The following is a 21,518-nucleotide window of genomic DNA, read 5'->3' as shown; positions in this document are numbered from 1 at the left end:
GATGGAAATGCTATTTCCTACCCCAAACATATTGACAGATTTAAATTTTGGTTTCTTCTTCACTTTTATCTTTCAATATCATTTATAGTGCTCCTCTGTGTTCAGGTAGCTCACCAAGTCACTGGCTGTTTAAGGCCATCGTGTTAGATTTCACTGCTTAATTACAACAAATTTAGCAGCTCTGTTTTATTATTTCACCATTTCACTGGGAGTGGTTTGGTTTTTTGTCCAGGGTGCCAAGGGCTGAAATCAAGGTGTCAGCTCAGGTTGTGGTCTCATCTGGGACTCAGGATCTTTTTACATTCTCGCCAGTGCTGGTGAAATTTGTTTCCTTGTGACTATAGACTGAGGTCTGTCCCTGCTTTCCCTCTAGTCAACTGGAGTCCCTGCAATTTCTTGCTACATAGCAGTTCTTAGCATGGATGTTTGATGTCCTCCAGGCCAGCAGGAGTGCAAGTGCATTTCTCTGATTTCCTCTTTTGCAACCAGCTAGAGAAAACATTATTTCTCCATGATTAGGTCAGGCCCACCTGGATAATCTCCCTGTTAAAATGTCAAATGATTTGGGGCCCTAATTACATCTGCAAAATCCTTTTACAGCAGTACCTAGATTAGTGTTTGGTGGGATACCTGGGAGAAGGTGTGTATATACCAGGGCCAAGAATCTTGAGGACATCTTAGAATTCTGCCTACCATAGCCATGATTAAGAGATATGCCTATACGGGCACTATCAGTTCCTAATGAAAATGGGAACAAATGATTCCAATAGCGTGAATTCTATCACACATTCTATCTTCTTCCTCACAAGTTTCCCAATCAATAAAATGTCCAGGTGGATGTTAGACCTTTTAAATGTGCAGGGACCACAAGCATTCCAAAGTTCCTGTAGATCCAAGTGTATGACCTGGGAGAGTACCAAGAAAGATTAGAGAACAGTCAACTTCAGCCCGGTGCTGAGGAAGGAGAGTCACACCAGGGAAAGGCAGCTGGGAATTTCACATACAAGCAAAGGAGAAGGGATGATGCAGTTTTTCCCCACGGAATTTTACAGTTCTTGACATCCCACTCAGTGGTACCTGACAAACCAACTAATTTTTGAGGCTATGTTTTAGTTTGAAAAAAATGTCAGACTTTTGGATACAGGACAGTTTTTAATCTGAAAGCTCTCTGAATGAGAAAACTGGAAACAGAAGCAACATTAATTTTTCTTTTAACAGAATCTGTAAATTCTACATAGAAATTTTGTGATCTTACATAAAGCATCTCTATTACTTCAGAGCACAAAGAATTTGTGAAGAAATGTAGGCAGAACGTGGTGTTCAGACCCTAATTTTACTTACCTGCAAACTGTCTCCCTTCCATCATAACTTTATTTAAATCATGGCTACGCTCTTAATTAACAATTTAATTGGTTGGCGCTTTCTCAATCCATTTCTCTGGAGGCATGGTTTTCTGTTTAACTTTCTTGTTTTAATTCTTCAGCAAAACCATAAAATTTAATTAGCAAAGTAACCAGCTTCGTAACAGTGGTTCTAGGTCTGATTAGCTATGCTGGGACCGTACCTTCTCAGATTTCACTCAACATTGCACAGACATTTTGCATTTGTTCATGTTTCAGATAATACATTGTGAATTTATAGCCTAGGCATGAATCCCATTCACTTTTCACTTTTCCAAAGATGCTTAGTTATAGCCAATGAAGTCAGAAAAATTAACTTAAAGCATCCATATATGCTATTAAACTAAGAGCCATCAAAAGGCCAGGATGTAGGGTTGTTACCTTACCATGTGAATGGTTTTCCTATTGCTTTTCTATTTCTGTTGTATTTCTGTTGCTTTTCTATGCTGCAGAGAAAATTACCATAAACTGAGCAGCCATTTACCATCTCATAGTTCTGTAGATCACAAGTCCAGATACAGTTGCCTGGATTTTCTCTTCAGGGTCTCACTGGGTTAAAAGCAAGATACCAGCTGGGCTGTGATTTCATTTGGACCCCAGGGTCATCTTCCAAGCTCAGATGGTTGTGGCAGAATTCAATTCCTTGTAGTTGTGGGACTGACATCCCTATATCCCTGCTGCTTATCAGCTGGGGGTGGCTCTCACGTCCTCAAGGCCAGCAGCATTTCTTATCACATGGCTCCTATGGACAGCTCACAACATGACAGTTTGATTCTTCTTTGAGACCAGGAGGAGGAGCACTTCTTTGACTTCTTTCTCCATCAACAGCTGGAGGAAATACTTTGTGTTTTTTTTTTTTTTTTTTAAAGATTTATCTATTTCAGAGAGAGAGAGAATGAGCAGAGGGAGAGAATCCCAAGCACACTCCCTGCTGAGCATGGAGCCCAATGCAGAGCTAGATCGCATGAGCCTGAGATCATGACCTGAGCCAAAATCAACAGTCAGACACTTGACTGACTGAGCCACCCAGGCACCCCAGAATCACTCTGCCTTTAAATGGCTCATCTGATCAGGTCCACCCCAGGTCATCTCCCTTCTGCCACATAATGTAATCTATCAAGGAAATGACTATCTCATCATATTCACAGGCCCTGGCCAGACTCAGAGGGGAGATTATGCAGGGTGTATACACCAGGGGGCAGAAATTTTGGCGCCATCTTAGAATTCTGCCTACCACACTGTGCATGAGGGAAAGGAAGCAACTACAAGCTCCCTTCCCCTCGGAGGCAGTGCCTGAGATGTGCAAAGGCGATGTTAACAACAGTGCCAATTCTATCCCATCAGCTCCACAGGGCATTAGATGACAGACAGTCAGCTTACTTCTCTGCAGGCTGCTTTCTCTGCCTGGCCAGAATTCCTGCTTTCAGTGGTGCAAGTGGATCACTCGATGAAATCATTTGAATTTAAAATGACATCCAGTTAACATGATGCTTTTAGACAGAAATGTATTTAAGCTCAGTGCTTCAAATTTCAACCCAATAGAACTATTTCTTTGGTAAAAAGAAATGAAGAAATGTGCAGGAAAATTAGCACAGCAGGCCTGAAACTCCTGTTCTTAGAAAGGCCTACTTGCGAGTGTGGCCATTAGCTGGCATCTGGAAACTTAGGGTGGTAGGATCCCTCCTGAAATCTAACTGAGAAGAGTGCTTCACTGTATACCTAAACTGTGCAAACAATATAGTTCATGCTGAACACCCGCTTTCCCTTGAAGAATCTGGAATTTTGGTATGTACTTGGCAGAGGGGGCCTACATGACTAGGCCCCAATAAAAACCCTGGGCACTCAGTCTATAATGAGCTTCTCTGGTAGACAATATTTTACGTATGTTATCACAACTCCTTGTTGGGGGAATTTAGAACATCCTGTGTAATTTCACAGGGAAATACTTGGAAGCCTGTGCCTGGTTTCTCCTGGACTTCATGCTATGTGCTTTTTCTCGTTGCTGGTTTTGCTTTGTATCTGCTTGCTATAATAAATCATAGCTGTGGCTGAATTGTGAGTCTTGCAAATCTCTGAACCTGGGGGTGGTATTTGTGACTCAAGGAATAAAGTAAATGAGAACATGACAATGTACACATTGAGTCTAGGCTCCACTGCCCAGCAAACTTGGCCTTATTCCTCTCCATTGGGAAAATGATCAGAGTAAACAGACTAGAGGCAGGAGGCAGGCCTCACGTGGCTTCTAGAGGATTTGGAGCTGTCTGGATGTGTGCTCCAATGCCACACTGTGACCTAGGGCAAGTTACTTAACCTCTGCCTCTCCTAATTTCTTCCACTGTAAAATAGCAATAACTGTACCCACCTCATAGAGTTGTTAAAAGGAGACAATTTATAGGAAGTACTCAGACTATGACTGGTGCAGAGTGACTCAGAGGGGCTGGATGTATTTCTCTCTGGTGTGGAACCACTAGAACATCGTCAACATTCTGATATTAACTCCCTTGCTTCCCTTCACTCTGCTCCCCTCTTCCTCACCAGCCCCCTTTCTCTCCCTTCTCTTAGTTATCCTCTAAGCTCCTTTACATCCAAACCATTTCCTCCCCCAGATTACTACCTTTCCTCAAGGACTAAATGAAAATATGCAGGATTTTTTTTTTTAAGTGTATACAGAAGTGTGTACAGAAAAGGGCACAATATAATGTGTTCTCATCAGTGTCCACAGTCCTTTCTATGCTCAACATCATTTTGTTCCATATACGATTTAGAAGAGTTAAGTACCCTCCCAGTCCTCACTGATGAAATTTTATTACTTTTGATAATGATGAGTGCTTATCACATATAGAACTATGCTATTTTATTTTTATAACTTTGTAAGACCTACCATGTAAATGTATTTACAAATGGTGTGTGTGTGGGGGGGGGGGTGGATTCTTTCACAAGTATTTTTTCCCCAATACTTGGTTAAGCATATTTGTTTCCTGAAATACTGGACTCCATGGTGTAAAGTAGCTATTTTGTTTTTTCCAATGGTGTATCTAAAAAACAATTTTAATGGAGATGGGAGCTTCTACTTGAAAACTGCTTTGCTTCTTTGCAAATGTTGAGTCCCTGATGGGCTGTTTAGATAGTGTTCAGATATTGCTGCTGAAAAGACTATAAGGAGGTTAATTATCATAGGAAAGTTCATGTTGGTATCCCGAAGCAGAGATTCCTTTGAGAAGGAAAAGAGGTTTAGGAAATGTCTGGTAAGCAGTCTCTCTGGTACAGGATACAATCACAATTTGGGGTGAGCTCCTGCATTTTCACTTTGAGTCCTTGTAATGAGACCCAAGCTTAAATTGGACAGTGCATGTGTAAAAGCTGGGAATGAGGAAAAAGAAAGGAAATGAATAAACTCCAAGTTCAATACTTCATTTGTAAGTACATTCAATATTTCAAGGGAAGATGTCAAAGACAAAAATCAAGCCAAAAATAAAAGACCAAAAATTAGATAATTACAAATATCTCCAGAAGCCACTGAGTCCGTCTCTCTTCTCTTATCCCCCTAACATCTTCTCCAGGTAGGACTGTCCTCCAGGCATTTAGGACACATGTTTTTCTATCCCATTTTGGAGATTAAGGAGGCCTTCTTGGTAATCTGTTTTGCCAACCATCAAAAAGAAGCTAAACCACCCCATATTTTATGGCCTTACCTCTGTTCTCCGTAGGCCTAGAAAAGAGCCCATCACTATACTTCTCATCATAACTTTCTAGCTAAAGCTAACACTCAATTATATTCAGTATTAGGGAGATGGGAAATTCTCTATCTCTAAAATCCATAAAATTCACCGAAGACTGAATAATCAGAGCCCTTCAACCTTTGCCAATAGAATTTTCTTATCAGATCCACTGAAACATACCAAAATTAATTAACTTGAATTTCTTTTATTTTCCTCAATTCTCTTCTGCTTGAATTTAATTAGAATGGAAGTATAGATGATCAGCAGGAAAATTTTAAGAAGGAAAAGTGAAGCTCTGGAAAATTATAAACAAAATTCACTCATTCATTAAAAACAACAAACAACATTTACTGAACTTATAGGATATTCCTGACACTGACATCACAGCAATGAGAAAAGTAGACAAAAGCTCTCTCATGAAGCTTACATTCTACTAAGGGAGATGGAAAATAAATGAACTCATAAATAGATAATGGGTAAGATACATCATATTTTGAATAACCTAACTTATCCTTTAAAAGCTCTTTCAAGTTATCTCTTAGCATGTTTTTTCCCCTTGGCTAATTAATTCCACTTATTCAACTCCCATCAGCAAAGCCCTGTAAACACATTATAGGTGTAAGGGATAAGTGAGTGGAAGCTCTCTTACCTTAAGTTGGTGGTATATTTTCTTCAGTGCATTTGCTTCTTCTTCTGTATTGGGAATAAGTCGAATCACCTTATCACTATAAGAAAGGAAAGAAATGGTGTTATTTACCTTTCAAAACTAAGGATTTAGCCAGCTCTATCTGCTTACCTTTTAAAAAACTAACTTTGCAATTAGGAAGAAAAACAGCAAACTCTGGACTGGACCAATACCAGCAATACCTAGGCCACCCAGGAGCCCCACATTGGTCTTTTTTCCCCTTCCTTAAGACTATTGGTTTTTCCGGGGCTCCTGGGTGGCTCAGTAGTTAAGCGTCTGCATTTGGCTCAGGTCATGATTTCAGGGTGTTGGGATCGAGCCCTGCATCGGGCTCCCTGCTCTGCGGGAAGCCTGCTTCTCCCTCTCCCACTCCCCCTGCTTGTGTTCCCTCTCACTGTGTCTCTCTCTGTCAAATAAATAAAATCTTTAAATTTAAAAAAAAGACTTTTGGGTGTTTTTCCATCAGCTTTTAAAGATTACATATTCACACTTAAGCAGAGAAAGGCCAAAAACACAGAAACAATGGTAACAGGGACAAGGACTTTCATGAATAGCTCAGAGCAGATACCAAATAAGAAATTTCTGACAGAAGTAAAAATATTCTTTTTAAAAACTTAATGCTGAAAAGGAATGTGACTTTCAATAAGAGAGCATATACACTATGGAAAATTTCTGGTTTGGATTTTTCCTACACTGAGAACAGTAAAGATAAGCTCATCTCTATGGGCCATCTTATTTCTGTAGTACAGAGCTTCCCAAGTGCATATGGGGCCAAATGGGAGGGCCACCAACTGTTTCAAGTGTGCCACAAGATATCAATGGCTATAAAAATTTTTAAGTGATAAAAATTTAAAATTTTTTACTGCCATTAAAATTGTACCACAGCTGAAATTATATTTGAACACTCTAGAAGTTTCTTTCAGTAAAGATCTTGAATTGTTTAAGAAGACTGGAGGAGTCATGCTATCTGCCAGAGAATTCTCTATAGTGGTGACCTCCCCCCAAGGTTTGTCAGACAGCTGTTATTATTTTTAGTTATGTCATGATGGGGACAGGTTGGAAAGCACAACTCTAGTATATAATAATCACAAATGGTTCAATGTGCTTTGTATAGCGCGTAGTTATTAAGTATTTATTAATGGATTGGTATAAAGGATATTATTGAGAATAATTGGTTTCTTTTTTTAAAATTTTATCATGTTATGTTAATCACCATACATTACATCATTAGTTTTTGATGTAGGAGAATAATTGGTTTCTAGAGGAAATGTAAGAGTTCCCTGTACTCAATAGAGTACAACAGGAATAGTTTTCATAACCCTCTACAACATTTTACAATGACTGAAGATAAAGTAGATTATTAATACTAGGCACACACACACACACACACACACACACGCACACATGCACGCACACAGCACATAACAAAAACTCTAGCAGTTCACCCACAACTTATCTCTTCAACCTCAAAGGTATACTGGAGTAAGAATGGACTATGCATACTTTCCCATGGTTTTACTACTTGGTGAATAGCAGTGTCCAAGGCTAGGTAAGATTAATATGAAAGTCACTGAACCCCAAGTGAGACTTCCAGATTTGTTGGAGAATTATTCGTTAGGGCTGTGTGTTCATTTCCAATCACTTTAGCTTTGTTATTTCAAATGATCCTGTTATATCTTGTTTAGGCCTATGCATTAAAAGGCCCTTGGTTTGTTGATAATTCAGTATGTCTCAGGCACTACTCTTGTAATATGTCACTTTAGTTTCCTCAGAATCACACAAAAGCACCCCTCAGTATCAATGCCATGAAGTCTATTTTTCCAGAAAGAATCTACTTTCTTAGTAGTGGCAAAGAAAAAAGTCATCAAGTCATTGTGAAACAACTCCAAATATGACCTTTAGAATTTAAATGTAATTTACACCTTTTCTCTTTTTCATTTCTGGTACACAATTCTCTGTCCTTTATTTTTCCTGGATTCATCATATCCTGGCCTCTCCCACCTGACCCAATATAATTCTTGGCAGAGAAAGGCAACTCCGCTGGGTGATATGGTTGTTTTTGAGGGATGGATCACTTGACAGCTTGCTAAAAAACACCTCCATCTGGGGCCCTATCAGCTCCTCAAGAGTGCAAAGGAAGCAATCTGTAGCTGTTTTACAGCCATAGGAAGATTTTTTTTTTAAGTGATGGATAATTCAACCTGGCAATTGATTCCTCTTCTGTGAGTACAGGATAAAAGGTGACCATGCCTAGGATTTTTACCTCTGAAAGTGATTGCTCAAACCCAGGTTTGTCACTTTTATCACATGAAGTTCACTTCATCACAACTTGTAGAAATTCTCAGGTGTGACTTGAGAAATGTGTTTATTACTGTTTGATTACTTATCAGAGAGCAGAGAAGAAGGAAAGTTATTTAGGAAGACCCACATAATGTTATATTTTGTAAACCCATAAATTTTCTTAGACTAACCAGTAACCCAAACCAACAAGAGTAATCTATTCAGCATGCAAAACCAAATGCTCCCCAAAGGCCCCATTTGTTCCATCAAACATAAAGCTCACTCTCCCTAGATCTGAGAGCTAGTCTTTTTTTGAAGTGGCGAACAATAATTCAGTAATACACACAGGAAGGTTTCAGGAAGTACAGTAGCTCCTGGAATTCAGAGAAAAACTAGCTATGTACAACTATCAAAGGTGAGTGGAAAGGCTTTCCTTATAACTGATGGCTTTTTTCAACCGCTAGGTGGCAACATCAATTTAAGACCCCTTGGCTACCCTTTGTGATTAAGTTGAGAGAATCAAAGATCTGCAATAGGGGGAAATCGGAGGGGGACACGAACCATGAGAGACTATGGACTCTGAGAAACAAACTGAGGGTTCTAGAGGGGAGAGGGGTGGGAGGATGGGTTAGCTGGTGATGGGTATTAAAGAGGGCACGTACTGCATGGAGCACTGGGTGTTATACGCAAACAGTGAATCATGGAACACTACATCAAAAACTAGTGATGTAATGTATGGTGATTAACATGACATAATAATAATAAAAAAAGATCTGCATAGGGGTTGAGGTTAGGGAGCTGACTGGGCAACCACTGCTCATTATGTGTATGTGTTTGTAAATCAGAAATTTCTATGGGAACCTATGTAAAGTTTTCATAGAGAACATAGGCATTTTAAATCACAGTTTAAAAATGGTATATAGATGCAGAATATTCCAGATAACTAATTGCCCAGTAATTATGTATTCACTCATGATATATTTTGTCCGCTTGCCTTACAGGACAAATAAGGTTATGTTGCTATCATGCTAGCACCAAGTTGCAAGTTGATTACTGATCCTAATGTATAGTAGCAACCACATGAACGACCCTTTTAAACACATTTAATCAATTTAAAAAGTATTATTAAATGCATAATGAGAACATATGCACCCAGAGAAGAGTATTTGGCAAGAGGGCACCTTCTCTAACCTTTTACAATCTGTCTGGGCTTCAGTTTCCTCATCAAAGGAGTGAGCAATAAACTAACTCCGTTGCCTTCCCGTTTTAAAGTTCTAAGACCATGCTGCTCAAAGCTGATGCCTACTATATTTATTGCTATGCCTCGACGGCAACACCTACGGAAGAATGTGTTTTATGGGTAACTGGAGAGTCCTCAGACTCCTTTGGAAAGACACAGATCTGAAGCTCCAGATTTTTCCTTCTGGGTCCTGGCATGAACTTTCACAATTGATTCTATTATTAAACTCTAAATTTCTTTGTAAGTTAGAGAACCAGTTTATAAACCTATGCTTATAAAAATGAAAATAGTACCGCAGATACAAAATAAAGTTCCCCTTCCAGTTCTCTTTCACACCAAACCTCCCATTGTCCCTTAGCGGCCATTGTTAATTTTTTGTGACCCATTCCTGACTCCTTTGCATTTACACACAGGACGGTTTCATAGCATTTTCTAATACTAATTTGCTTTTATTTTTCGCTTAACATGTTACTTTTGAAACACTTTTTTAAATAAATGGCTGGATTCTATTTGCCAATGTCTTATTTTGGAGTTTATGCCTATATTCATAAGGGAGACATTTTAAAAAATAAACTTTTTATAAACCAAAAAAAATGTTCTTTTTGAATCACCCCTGTTTGATGTTGGTATCCGCATTAAGCTATCCTCATGAAACTGGAAATTTCCCACCCTTGTAATATGCTTCGACAAATTGACACAGAAACTATGTCCCTGATTATTTCGTAGAATATACCCGTGAAATTATTCAAGGTGGGACCAACTTTCTTTCTTTTTTTTTTTTTTTGCAGTTGGGGGTTCTAAATTATTCTGTGGTCTATTCAGTTTTCTTCCAGGCTTTTTGAGTTAATTTTGGTAATTTACATTTCCTGGAAAACCATCCATTTCTTTATATAAATTATAACAAACTTAACTGCAATGTCTTATAACTTATCTGTAGCTTTGTCCCCTATGTCCTAATGTTATTTGTGGTTTTAAATATAAATTCTTTAATCAGACTTTCCAAAGATTTTATTGTTTTTTAAAAACCATTGCTTTTATTGATAAGTTATGTTTGTGTATATATATAATTTCTACTTCTATCTTTATGAATTACGTACTTCTTTCTTTAGATCTACTTTATTACTCTAATTTTAATAGGGGATATTTTTATTGATATTCAGATCTAAGTTGGTGATTTCAGGTTTTTGTAATTCAACTTATTTTTTTTTTTGAAGCTTTTATTTATTTGACAGAGACAGCAAGAGAGAGAACACAATCAGGTTAAGTGGGAGAGGGAGAAGTAGGCTCCCCACTGAGCAGAGAGCCCAACATGGGGCTCGATCCCAAGACCCTGGGATCAGGACCTGAGCCAAAGGCAGACACTTAACCGACTTAGCCATCCAGGCGCCCCTCAACTTATTTAAATTAAAAAAAGTCACCCATTTCTCCCAGACCCTATCCCTTGCCTCTGACAGCCACCAATCTGTTCCCGAAGGTTTTTTAGGTTTCATATATAAGAGAGATCACATAGTATTTGTCTTTCTCTGACTTATTTTACTTAATACAATGCCCTCAGGGTTCATTCACGGCACAAATGGCAAGATTTCATTTTTTTTATGGCTTAATAATCCTCCATTGTGTGTGTGTGTGTGTGTGTGTGTGTGTGTGTGTGTATTACAATTTCTTTATCCATTCATTCATTGATGGTCCCTAGGTTGTTTCGGTATCTTGGCTATTGTAAATAATGCTGCAGTAAACATGGGGTGTAGATATCTTTTTGAGTTAGTGTTTTCTTCTTCTCTTGATAAACATCCAGAAGTGGAATTGTTGGATCATATCGTAGCTATACTTTTTAAAAAGAACCTCCATACTGTTTTCCATAGTGCTTGTATCAATTTATACTCCCCACCAACAGTGCACAAGGGCTTCCTTTTTTTCCACATCCTTGCCAACACTTATATTTTTGATGATAGTCATTCTAACAGAAGGGGGGTGAGATTTCATTTTGGTTTTGATTTGCATTACCCTGATGATTAATGATGTTGAGCACCTTTTCATGTGCTTGTTGGCTATCTGTATGTCTTCTTTGGAAAAAATGTCTATTTAGATTTTCTGCCCATTTTTTAGTTAGTTTTTGGCTATTGAAATGTATGAATTCTTTACATGTTTTGCATACTAGCTACTCATGGGACAGGTGGTTTGCAAATATATTTCTCCCATTTGGTAGGTTGACTTTTCCTTTTGTTGATGCTTTTCTTTACTATGCAGAAGCTCCATTTGATGTAACCCCCCTTTGTTTATTTTTGCTTTTGGGATCAGATTCAAAAAATCATCACCAAGACCTATGTCAAAAGTCTTACTATGTTTCCTTTCAGGAGTCTTATGCTTTCAGGTCTTATATTTACATCTTTAATTCGAGTTAATTTTCATGTATGGTGTAAGACAGTGGTCCAGTTTCATTCTTTTGTGTGTGGCTGTCCAATTTTCCCAACACTATTTATTGAAGAGATGGCCCTTTCCCCATTGTATATTCTTGGTTACTTTGTCATAATTGATTGACCATATATGTGTAGGGTTATTTCTGGGTGCTCTATTTTGTCCCATTGATGTATGTGGTTTTTATGCCAATACTATGCTGTTTTGATTACTATAGCTTTGTGGTATACTTTGAAATCAGAGAATATGATGCCTCCAGCCTTGTTCTTATTTCTCAAAATTACTTTAGCTCTTTCAGGTCTCATTTCATACAGTTTTTAGGATTTTTTTGTTCTATTTCTGTGAAAAATACCATTGGTGTTTTGATAGGGATTGCACTGAATCTGTAGATTGCTTTGGGAAGTATGGACACTTTGACAATATTAAACCTTCCAATCCATTTACATGGAATGCCTTTCCACTTATTTGTGTCTTATTCAAATTCTTTCATTAATGTCTTATAGTTTTCATTATATATCTTTCACCTCCTTGGTTAACTTGATTTATAGGCATTTTATTCTTTTTGATGCAATTGTAAATGGGATAGATAATTGTGGTTTTTAGTTTCTCTAAAGAGAACAAAAGAGTTATTTTGAAGAATGTTAAATTCTACATATACCTTTTAAATATGTTTAATTATGTTATTTAGATCTTCTATCCTTATTGTCTATTAAACTTGACAATTTTTGATAGAATTTTATTTAATATACCTACTGTGATTTTGGATTTGTCAGTTTAATTTAAAAACTCTTAATTCACATATTTTGATATGTAGGTATATATAAGTTCACGACTACTGTATCTTCTGGATGGAATAAAGCTTTTATCCTAAAATGTCTCTATAAAAATCCTTCTATAGCTCATTTAATGCTCTTTAAATTCTTTTTTTGCCAAATGATTGGCTGGGACAGTTTTGCCTATGTTTTTCTTACGCTTTTTCTTTTCTTTTTTTTTACAGATGAGTTTCTTGGAAACATAATGCTAGACTAAATTTTTAAAAATTTAGTAAGATTTTTCTGACTTTTGACTAGAGAATTTTACTTATTCACATTAATTATGTTACTTTATTTATTTATTTTTTTTGGAGCTAGCACAAGCAGGGTGGGGGGTGCCGAGGGTGGCAGACAGAGAATCGCAGGCAGGCCCCACCCTCAGCATAGAGCCCCACTTGGGGCTCAGTCTCATGATCCTGAGATTGTGACCCAAGCCAAAATCAAAAGTCGGATGCTCAACCAACTGAGCCACTCAGGTGCCCCTCTTTTTTTATAATATAAATTTAATATGTATAAAAATGTAAGGCACATACATTATCTAGTATTAGAACATGTATACATATGTGGTTTTTATTTTATTTTTTATTTGTTATGGGTTCTTGCCTTTTCTCCTTTCCTTCTTTCTTGGAGTTAATTCTCTGCCAATTTTTCTTATCTAGTACTGTGCAAGCTATGCATCTCATGTCTATTTTTTTAGTGATTTCTTATAAGATTTACAAACTTACTTTAACATACTTCATGTCTAGAATTAAGTCTTTGTATTTTCCCCCCTTGAACAAGATCTTATTTTTTTCATCCTCCTCCCCCGTTTTTCTTTTTTGCTCCATGTTTTGTTAAAATCACCTAGAATTCTTGTTGTACATTGTGTCTAAGTGGATATCTGAACTGGGTTCCTTCAAAATTCATATGTTGAAGTCCTAACCTCCAGTATCTCTGAATGTGACTATATTTGGAGATAAGGTCTTTAAAGAGGTAATTAAGTTAAACTGAGGTCATTGGGTTGAGCCCTAATCCTGTTTGACTGGTATCCTTAGAAAAGGAGGGAATTGGGGCACAGACCTGCACAAAGGGAAAACACCATGAAGACACAGGGAGAAGGTGGCCATCTGCAAGCTAAGAAGAAAGGCCTCAGAAGAAATTAACTGTGCTGACACCATGCTCTCAGACTTCCAGTACCAGAACTGTGAGAAAATAAGTTCCTGTGGCTTAAATCACCCAGTCTGTGGTACTTTGTTATCACAGCCCTAGCAAACTAATACACACACTGAAGATGGCAGCTTGATGGCTGTGTCCTCAGCCATTCCTTGATATTTGAATGACTTTAGTCACTTTGTTTCTAAATTCTCCCAACACTGCATACATTTCCTATCAAAACACTCATTGTACTCACTGTAATTTGTTTAGTGTCTTTATTTCCTACTAAGCTCTAAACTCTGTATGAACAGGAACTCAATACATTTTGGTTTATTCTGTGGGAATCCTGTGAGAGGGTCTCTATAGAGTAGTCCGAAGCTTGTCTTGAGGGTCTAGGAATAGGTTTATGTTTTACCTGCAATTTCTAGATCATGCAGAGTGTAAATTAGGAGCCCACACCCATACTTGGTAGAGACCTGGGGTATCTACTTTTCAGTGATCTCCCATCACCCAAATCTCTAGTAGACTAAAACCTCCCTCCATTTCTCCAGCTATAGGGAGTTCTTCTCCACACTTTTAAAGTTCCCTTTCTTTTTATAAACTTGCTTGTAAGCTCTCCATGTCTTCCTGTTACAGGCATTGGAATCCCAGCCTCAGACCTGACAGTCCCTTTTCATAATCCTGACTCCCAGAACCATAGGGTATCAGCTTTTTCTTCCTACTTTAGCTTTTGCTTTTTGCCTCCAAATGTTTGGCATCTGGAAATTTCCCTGTCTTCCTACAAAGTTCAGTTATCTAATAAAACAAATGACAGGGTGGTAAAAGTCTGTATTCTGGAGACAAGTTGCCGGCACTAGCTGTGGGACTTCAGGCAATGTTTTTCACTTCTCTGTGCCTCAGCCCCTCTATCTATAGATTGGGGTTACTGGTACTTAATTCATGGGTTATTGTGAGGATTAAAGGAGTACACATGTTAAGTGCTTAGAATAACACCTCACACAGAGTAAAGGCTATATACATATTTGATCCTATGAAGCTTTTGCATTTTTGGTATATTTTCACTTTATCCAATATTTATACTTTAGGGTTCCTGACTATAACAACTCAGGCTTCTATGTTCTATTAGACTCTAATATGTTGAGTAAAATAAGTAAGATTCTTTTAAGAGGAAACTACTTGTAGCAGACATCCTGGATAGCTTAAGAATGTACAACTTGTCCACAGTCTTACTTTGAGGTATCATTTGCCTGGTATCTTGTAACTCCTTCCCATGTAACCACACCTAATTTGACATCCAACTTAAAGGCAGTCAGGTAGAATGACAAGTGAGTTCTGCCCAGTTGGGCTCACTCCCCTGGACAGTGACTGACTGCTGATCTAGTCAGATCTTTGGGAGTTTACACTTGAAATAACGAAAAAAAAAATCATTTTGCAGTATCAGGAGCAACGTCAATAGATACAGGTAATAGCTCAATTACCACAATGGCAAGGTTCTCAAGCAGGGATCATAGGCACTGGACACACTGCCCTTTGTAAAGGATCCTTCAGGCTCCAGGGGCCAGTTTGGAAATAGTCTCCATTTCTTCCTTGTGTTTCTTATAATAAACTGCTATCATCTGATGTATCTGGAGCATGTCTTTTTTTAAAACCTAACAAATGTACTAGTGCTAAGAATATTTAAACTTATTAAAAAAAAAAGTATCTGATCTCCAAGTCACTGGATTTACCTTCTCCCATCTATTTCCTCTTCAGGTAGGGAAAAAAGAGAGTAAGGCTGGATTTTAATCTGTACTCTATCACTTGACCAAATTGCTTAAACATTTAGAGCCAATGATTCCTAATCCTTAAATTGAGGAAACAGCAATATACTGTTGTATAGGATTTTTGTGAGAATTATTTCATTCAGACACATTTGTTAAAATTATATTATATGCCAGGCATGGCAGTAGGTACTAGGGATATAGCAGTTTCTGACAGTGATGGGCTTATAGTCGTAGTACCAATGAGATATTGTTTGGGAAATGCTTAACTCGTTATAGCCTCTCAATGCATAGTAACTTCTGCTATTATGTCTACAGGAAAAATATTTTCTCATTCGGTAGAACTTAGAGAGCTGAGAGCAGATACTTCTCCAAGTATGTTTCACTGTGAACATTAGAAACAATAAAACATTATTTTATTATGGATCTATTTAACCATTTTTTGTTGTTCCTGGTGTTTTTGTTTCTTGATCTTTCCATAGGTATTTGAATCTAATCATTGATCAGTTTCTTAATTTGGAACTATTTCCTCTCTTCTCAGGCAGCTCTTTGGCATCTATGTATCACACACATTAGATGGTATTTTCTACAACAGCTATTGACAAACGGGACACTTTATATAAAATAAAAATGGAAAATTTCAGAGTAAGTTCTGTATAGATATTCTCTCTATTGGTACAAGCTGCACAGTTTCAATACTTTTAAAGGCACAATTTACCCAGATACAGAAAAGGAGATCTAATGCTATTCTTCAGAATGTATAAGATTAGATGACTGTTGTGGATGCTGTTGGCTGCTCCTCCAAATCTACTTTCCCCTTCTTAAGACCCTAGCAGAAGGGGTTTGCTCTGATATTCACCCCATCCCTTCATCAGGAATGGGTCTTGATCAGCCAATCAGAGCTTGTATATCTCCCTAGCAACCTTGGTTAGTGTGGAGATTGACATGTATTATGAATTGGCCCAAATTTAAGGGCAGGATTATTATTGCATGGTGGGTAGGGGGGTATTCATTCTCCTGTCAAATGTAAACAAGGAAATGAATAACTGTGCTTGCCACTGGCAGCCTGTAATTAGGAAGGGAATGAGCTGTAGGGTGAAGCAGATTCTGTGGACTGTTGAGTGGGGAGGAAGAATGAACCTGGGTATTCAGTGGTCTTGTTGAATCAAGCAATTAAGCTAGTCCTACCTCTCCTACCTCTGGACCTCCTGTTATGTAATGTAAAAATTTTATTGTATAGGCCAGTTTGAGTCAAGCTGTCCTACTTGTAACCAAAAGCACCCTGCACAATAATGGTAATTTTACTTAGTTATTTTTAAGGAATGAGATAAGGAAACTATGGAGTAACTAAATTTACTGTTAAATCAAAGTCTTCACAGGTGGAAAAACACATCTGTGTTCTTTCTTTCCTCCCTGAACACCTTTCTCTAAAATACCCCTTTGATTTTGATGGCCACTCTGTGTGTGCTTTCAGAAGGGAAGGGAAAACTAGGATAATAATCAGTAGCTAAAACTCATCTCCTATTCACAAGAAAAATAGGACAGTTTAAAATATTTGCTGAATTTTCTGAAAGCTTGTATCCCATGGAAGGGTTAATAATAGGATGTTCACTTAAAAAAAAAATCGCATGTCTGAGCACAAAGAAATCCATTAGATAATCCCACCTAGAGAAATTAATGTTCACATGTAGATTCTATATTATAAAGTGCTTGGGTCTCAGTGCTGCATTTTCTTTGTTGAAAGATTATGTCTTAATGCACACAAAAAATTTCATTAAGAAGCAATAAATAAGAGATAACTTGGCAGAGAATACTTTAGAGAGCTAAATGGATTCTTCTCTTTGGTCATGGTTTATAGTTGCAATATAAAGTACTCAGAACATGAAGAAGCTCCCTGTGGCAGTTTGCTTAGGATATAAGGATTTAGATTTCTTTTGGATTAGATGGAAGTGATGACTTTCTTCTTCTTTTTTGGTTGCTGCAGTATGTTAACAGCAGAGAAAAGAAAAACACACAGCCTTCAAAAAGCCTTACTGATATATTCACTTTATAACATTTTCTCAAGAGGTTGAACACCTACCATGATATCCCACACATAAAGGAGGATCAATAAATATTTGTTGAATTGAATTAAAATTGACTTTCTGTAAACTGCATCATGTTTTAAATTCTGAAATTGGCTTCCATGGTAAGGTTTGAGAATTTCTTCTTCTCCCATTACTACAAGTCAGAGAGGAAAAAAGCAATAAAATGCAACCCTGCCATTAATTTTTTACAGTAAGATATTACCTTCACTGTGTCTCAAGAATTTGCTATGCATTGTGTCAAATCATTATATGATACTTCAATTTAGTACTTCTTGTAGTATTTCAGATAGGACTCAATCTGAGAAAACTGTTACCACAATGGAGAACAAAGCATTCATCCAACAGATACTTTTGTAGCCATTATTCCATGCAAGTCTCTGGTGGGAAGGAAAAAGGAAAGGAGCTGCAAAGCATAAGGAAAGAACTTCAAAGATGGGTTCATAAGGCACAAGCAATACCTTATATTATCATTATAATATAAGGTAGCATATGATCAATATTTTATACATTATATAGGAAATGTATATAAAAAAGGATTAGAGAGTGATCAGAGAAAACCTTATGGAAAAACTCTGATACTTGAAACTAAGATTAGGGCCCCAGTGGACTGAAAACCATTGACATATATAGTCTAGTGATTTTGAAATTTGAGTGTAATATTCACCTGGGAATCTGTCAGCATAATTTCTTGGGCAAAAAAATCCTGAAATCACCTTCTAGGATAAAACACTTAGTAATACTGGAATATGTATGTTTGTGTGTGGTGTATCTTTTAACATGCATGGGCAGGGTGGCAATAGAGTAAGGGAAGGCCTGAGAGGGCAAAAACGCTCACATAAGCTAATACTGAGACCAGTGGTTACCCTGACTGATGGGCATCTTAATAGTCTCTGATGGCCCAGAGTCTGAGCAAGGTGGGAATTCAGATCAGAGATGGTCACAGAAAGTCTTAAAGATAACAACCTCAAGGAAAAGATGACTAGAAAAATGCCCTGTGAAAGGAGAGTGGGGAAACTTGTCAGTCATGGACTTGGTTGTGGATAGAGGAAAAAATGTAATCATCACTGGGAATTTGAAACCACAAGCTAGAGGAGTACAGGAAAGATGGCAGAATAGGAGGACCCTAAGCTCACCTTGTCCCACAGACCTACCAAGGCAACAATTACATATATTTTAACTAACTGTTGAAATACCTTGAGACTGGCAGAACAGATCTTCTATAGCTAGGCATAGAGAAGGCCACCTCAAAGAGGGTAGGAGTAGTGGAGACACAGTCAGGAACCAAACCCCCAGTGCTACTAACCACAAACAGGAGGGACATCACAAGCACAGAAAAGCAAGGGAATTAGACCCCACTCCCCCATCACACCCATAGCCCTGGGGACCTACACTGGGAAGACAAGTCCCCATGATGTCTGACTTTGAAAATCAGTAGTGCTTACCTTGGGAGAGTCAGAGAGTGATAGAAGACCAAGTCCCCACCCTTAAAGAGCCAGTCTAAGACATAGCACAGAAGCAGCAGTTTGAAAAGCACCTGGGATATAAGGAATTTTTTTTTTTTTTACTATTTTAGGATGTGTGTCAGAAAAGTAGGAAGCTATAGATTTCTCTAGAACAAAAGTGCAGGGGTGGATGGGCTTTTTTTTCTTGCTCTCCCCTAGCCTAGATAATTGGATGCTTATAGGAGCCAGTTCTAACACTTTCCACTTCCGTTACTAATACCCCATGTTCCCCCACATTCCCTCTGGACCTGCTCCACCCAACCCACCAGGTACTCCCTCCAAAGCAGTTCCTGCCCAATCACATCTGGCAGGCAACCCCAGCTAGGACTGGCAACCCTCCAAAGTGATTCCTGCCCTGGGGATGGTGCAGGGAAGATAACCCCAGACACCAGTGCCCTCACATTTCCTGCAGCTGGATCTCTTAGCTGGCTATGCAGTGAACAAGCCCTCTGCTTTGGTGTGCCCACAGCTGTCAGAGTGGCTAATTGCAGCCAGGCTCCACCCACCAGTGAGCCCATAAGCTTTGAAAGCTCAGGTAGCAACCCTACCCAGCGTGCCAGGAGCAGGGAAAGTGGGTCATTGCAGCCAGCTGTGCTGAGGTCCAGTCCCACCTATCAGCACGCCCACAGCATCCACAGCTCAGCCACAATAGGAAGTAGCAGGCAGTCCATACATAACACACCCCGGGAGTGCCCAGTTCTGGTGATGAGGGGGTATTGTGCTACAGGACACCACAGGACCTCTTCTGCACAAGGCAACTAATTTCAAGACCAGGACATATAGCTGACCTAATACATAGAAACAGAGTTAGACAAAACAGAGACCAAGGATTATGCCATGAATGAAAGAACAGGACAATATCACAGGAAAAAAAAGCTAAATGAAATGGAGGTAAGAAATATGTTTGATAAATAGTTCAAAGTAATGGTCATAAAGATACTCACCGGACTTGAGAGAAGAGTGGACTAATGTACTAAAAACTTCAACAGAGATAGAAAATGTAAAAAAGAACAAGTCAGAGCTGAAAAATACAACAGCTGAAATGAAAATATATAGTACAGGAAAACAACAGCAGATTAAAAGATGTAGAAGAATGGATCAGTGATCTGAAAAGATAGGGTAATGGAGAGCACTCAAGCTGAATAGCAAAAAGAAAAAATAATAAAAAATGGTAATAGGTTAAGGGACCACTGAGACTAAGTTTGCCTTACAGTGGTCCCAGAAGAAGACAGAAAGAAGGGGGCATAAATTTATTTGAAGAAATAATAGCTGAAAAATGCCCTCATCTGGAGAGGGGAAACAGATATCCAGGTCCAGGAAACACAGGGAGCTCCTAACAAGATAAACCAAAGGAGATTCACACCAAGACACATAATAATTAAAATTGCAAAAACTAAAGATAAAGAATTTTAAAAAGAGCAAGATAAAAGCAAAGTTACGCACCAAGGAAACCCCATAAGGCTATCAGTTGATTTTTTCAGCAGAAATTTTGCAGGCCAGAAGAAAGTGGCATGATATATTCAAACTACTGAAAAGGAAAAAATATAACCAAGAATATTCTACCCAGAAAGGTTATCATTCAGCATAGGAGGGATAGAGTTTCCCCCCAAAAAGTTAAAGAAGTTCATCACCACTAAACCAGCCTTACAAGAAATGTTAAAGGGAATTCTTTAAGTGGAAAGAAAAGATCATAACTAGAAGTAAAAAAATAATTATGAAAGAAAAAAGTTATACAGGTAAAAGCAAGCATATAGTTAAATGTAGATCAATAATTTATAAAGCCAGTATGAAGATTAAAACACAAAAATAGGAAATCAATTATATATACAAAGGATACAAATTAAGACGTAAATTATGACATCACAAATATAAAACATGGTTGGGGGGGTAGTAAAAATGTAGTGCTTTTAGAATGGGTTCAAACTTAAGTTTGAACTTAAGTTTGACCATCAACTTAATATGAACTGCTATACACTATAACATATGATGTTATACATGAATCCCATGGTAACCATAAATTAAAAACCTAGAGTAGATATATTAAAAAAAGATAAAAGAAGCCAACATAACACTAAAGAAAGTCATCAAAACACAGGGGAAGCAAGAAAGGAAGAAAGAAACAGAGAAGAACTATAAAACACCCAGAAAACAATTAACAAAATAATGATCACAGACCTGTCAAGAATTACTTTAAATGGACTAAATCCTCCAATCAAAAGACAGAATGACTGAATGGATTAAAACAAAACAAAACAAAAACAAGATCCATCAATAGATTGCCTTACAAGAGAATCACTTCAGACCTAAAGACACATACAGACTGAGGGCGCCTGGGTGGCTCAGTTGGTTAAGCAACTGCCTTCGGCTCAGGTCATGATCCTGGAGTCCCGGGATCGAGTCCCGCATCGGGCTCCCTGCTCGGCAGGGAGTTTGCTTCTCCCTCTGACCCTCCTCCCTCTCATGCTCTCTGTCTCTCATTCTCTC

At 38.1% G+C, this 21,518-nt stretch overlaps 1 protein-coding gene across 2 annotated transcripts in view; it reads right to left on the bottom strand.

Annotated features, from left to right (window-relative positions):
* Positions 1-21,518, bottom strand: part of CPA6 (carboxypeptidase A6) — a 339,336-nt gene that overhangs the window by 179,250 nt on the left and 138,568 nt on the right. For both annotated transcript variants that reach the window (XM_078072317.1, XM_078072318.1), the window contains exon 2: positions 5,769-5,844. In XM_078072317.1, coding sequence (XP_077928443.1) covers positions 5,769-5,844 — 76 coding nt within the window. The remainder of the gene's footprint in view (positions 1-5,768; positions 5,845-21,518) is intronic.

This window comes from Halichoerus grypus, chromosome 5 (genome assembly GCF_964656455.1).
Source record: "Halichoerus grypus chromosome 5, mHalGry1.hap1.1, whole genome shotgun sequence".
Lineage (NCBI taxonomy): Eukaryota > Metazoa > Chordata > Mammalia > Carnivora > Phocidae > Halichoerus > Halichoerus grypus.
The sequence above is the reverse complement of the archived record's forward strand: the minus strand, read 5'-3'. Positions and strand labels throughout refer to the sequence as shown.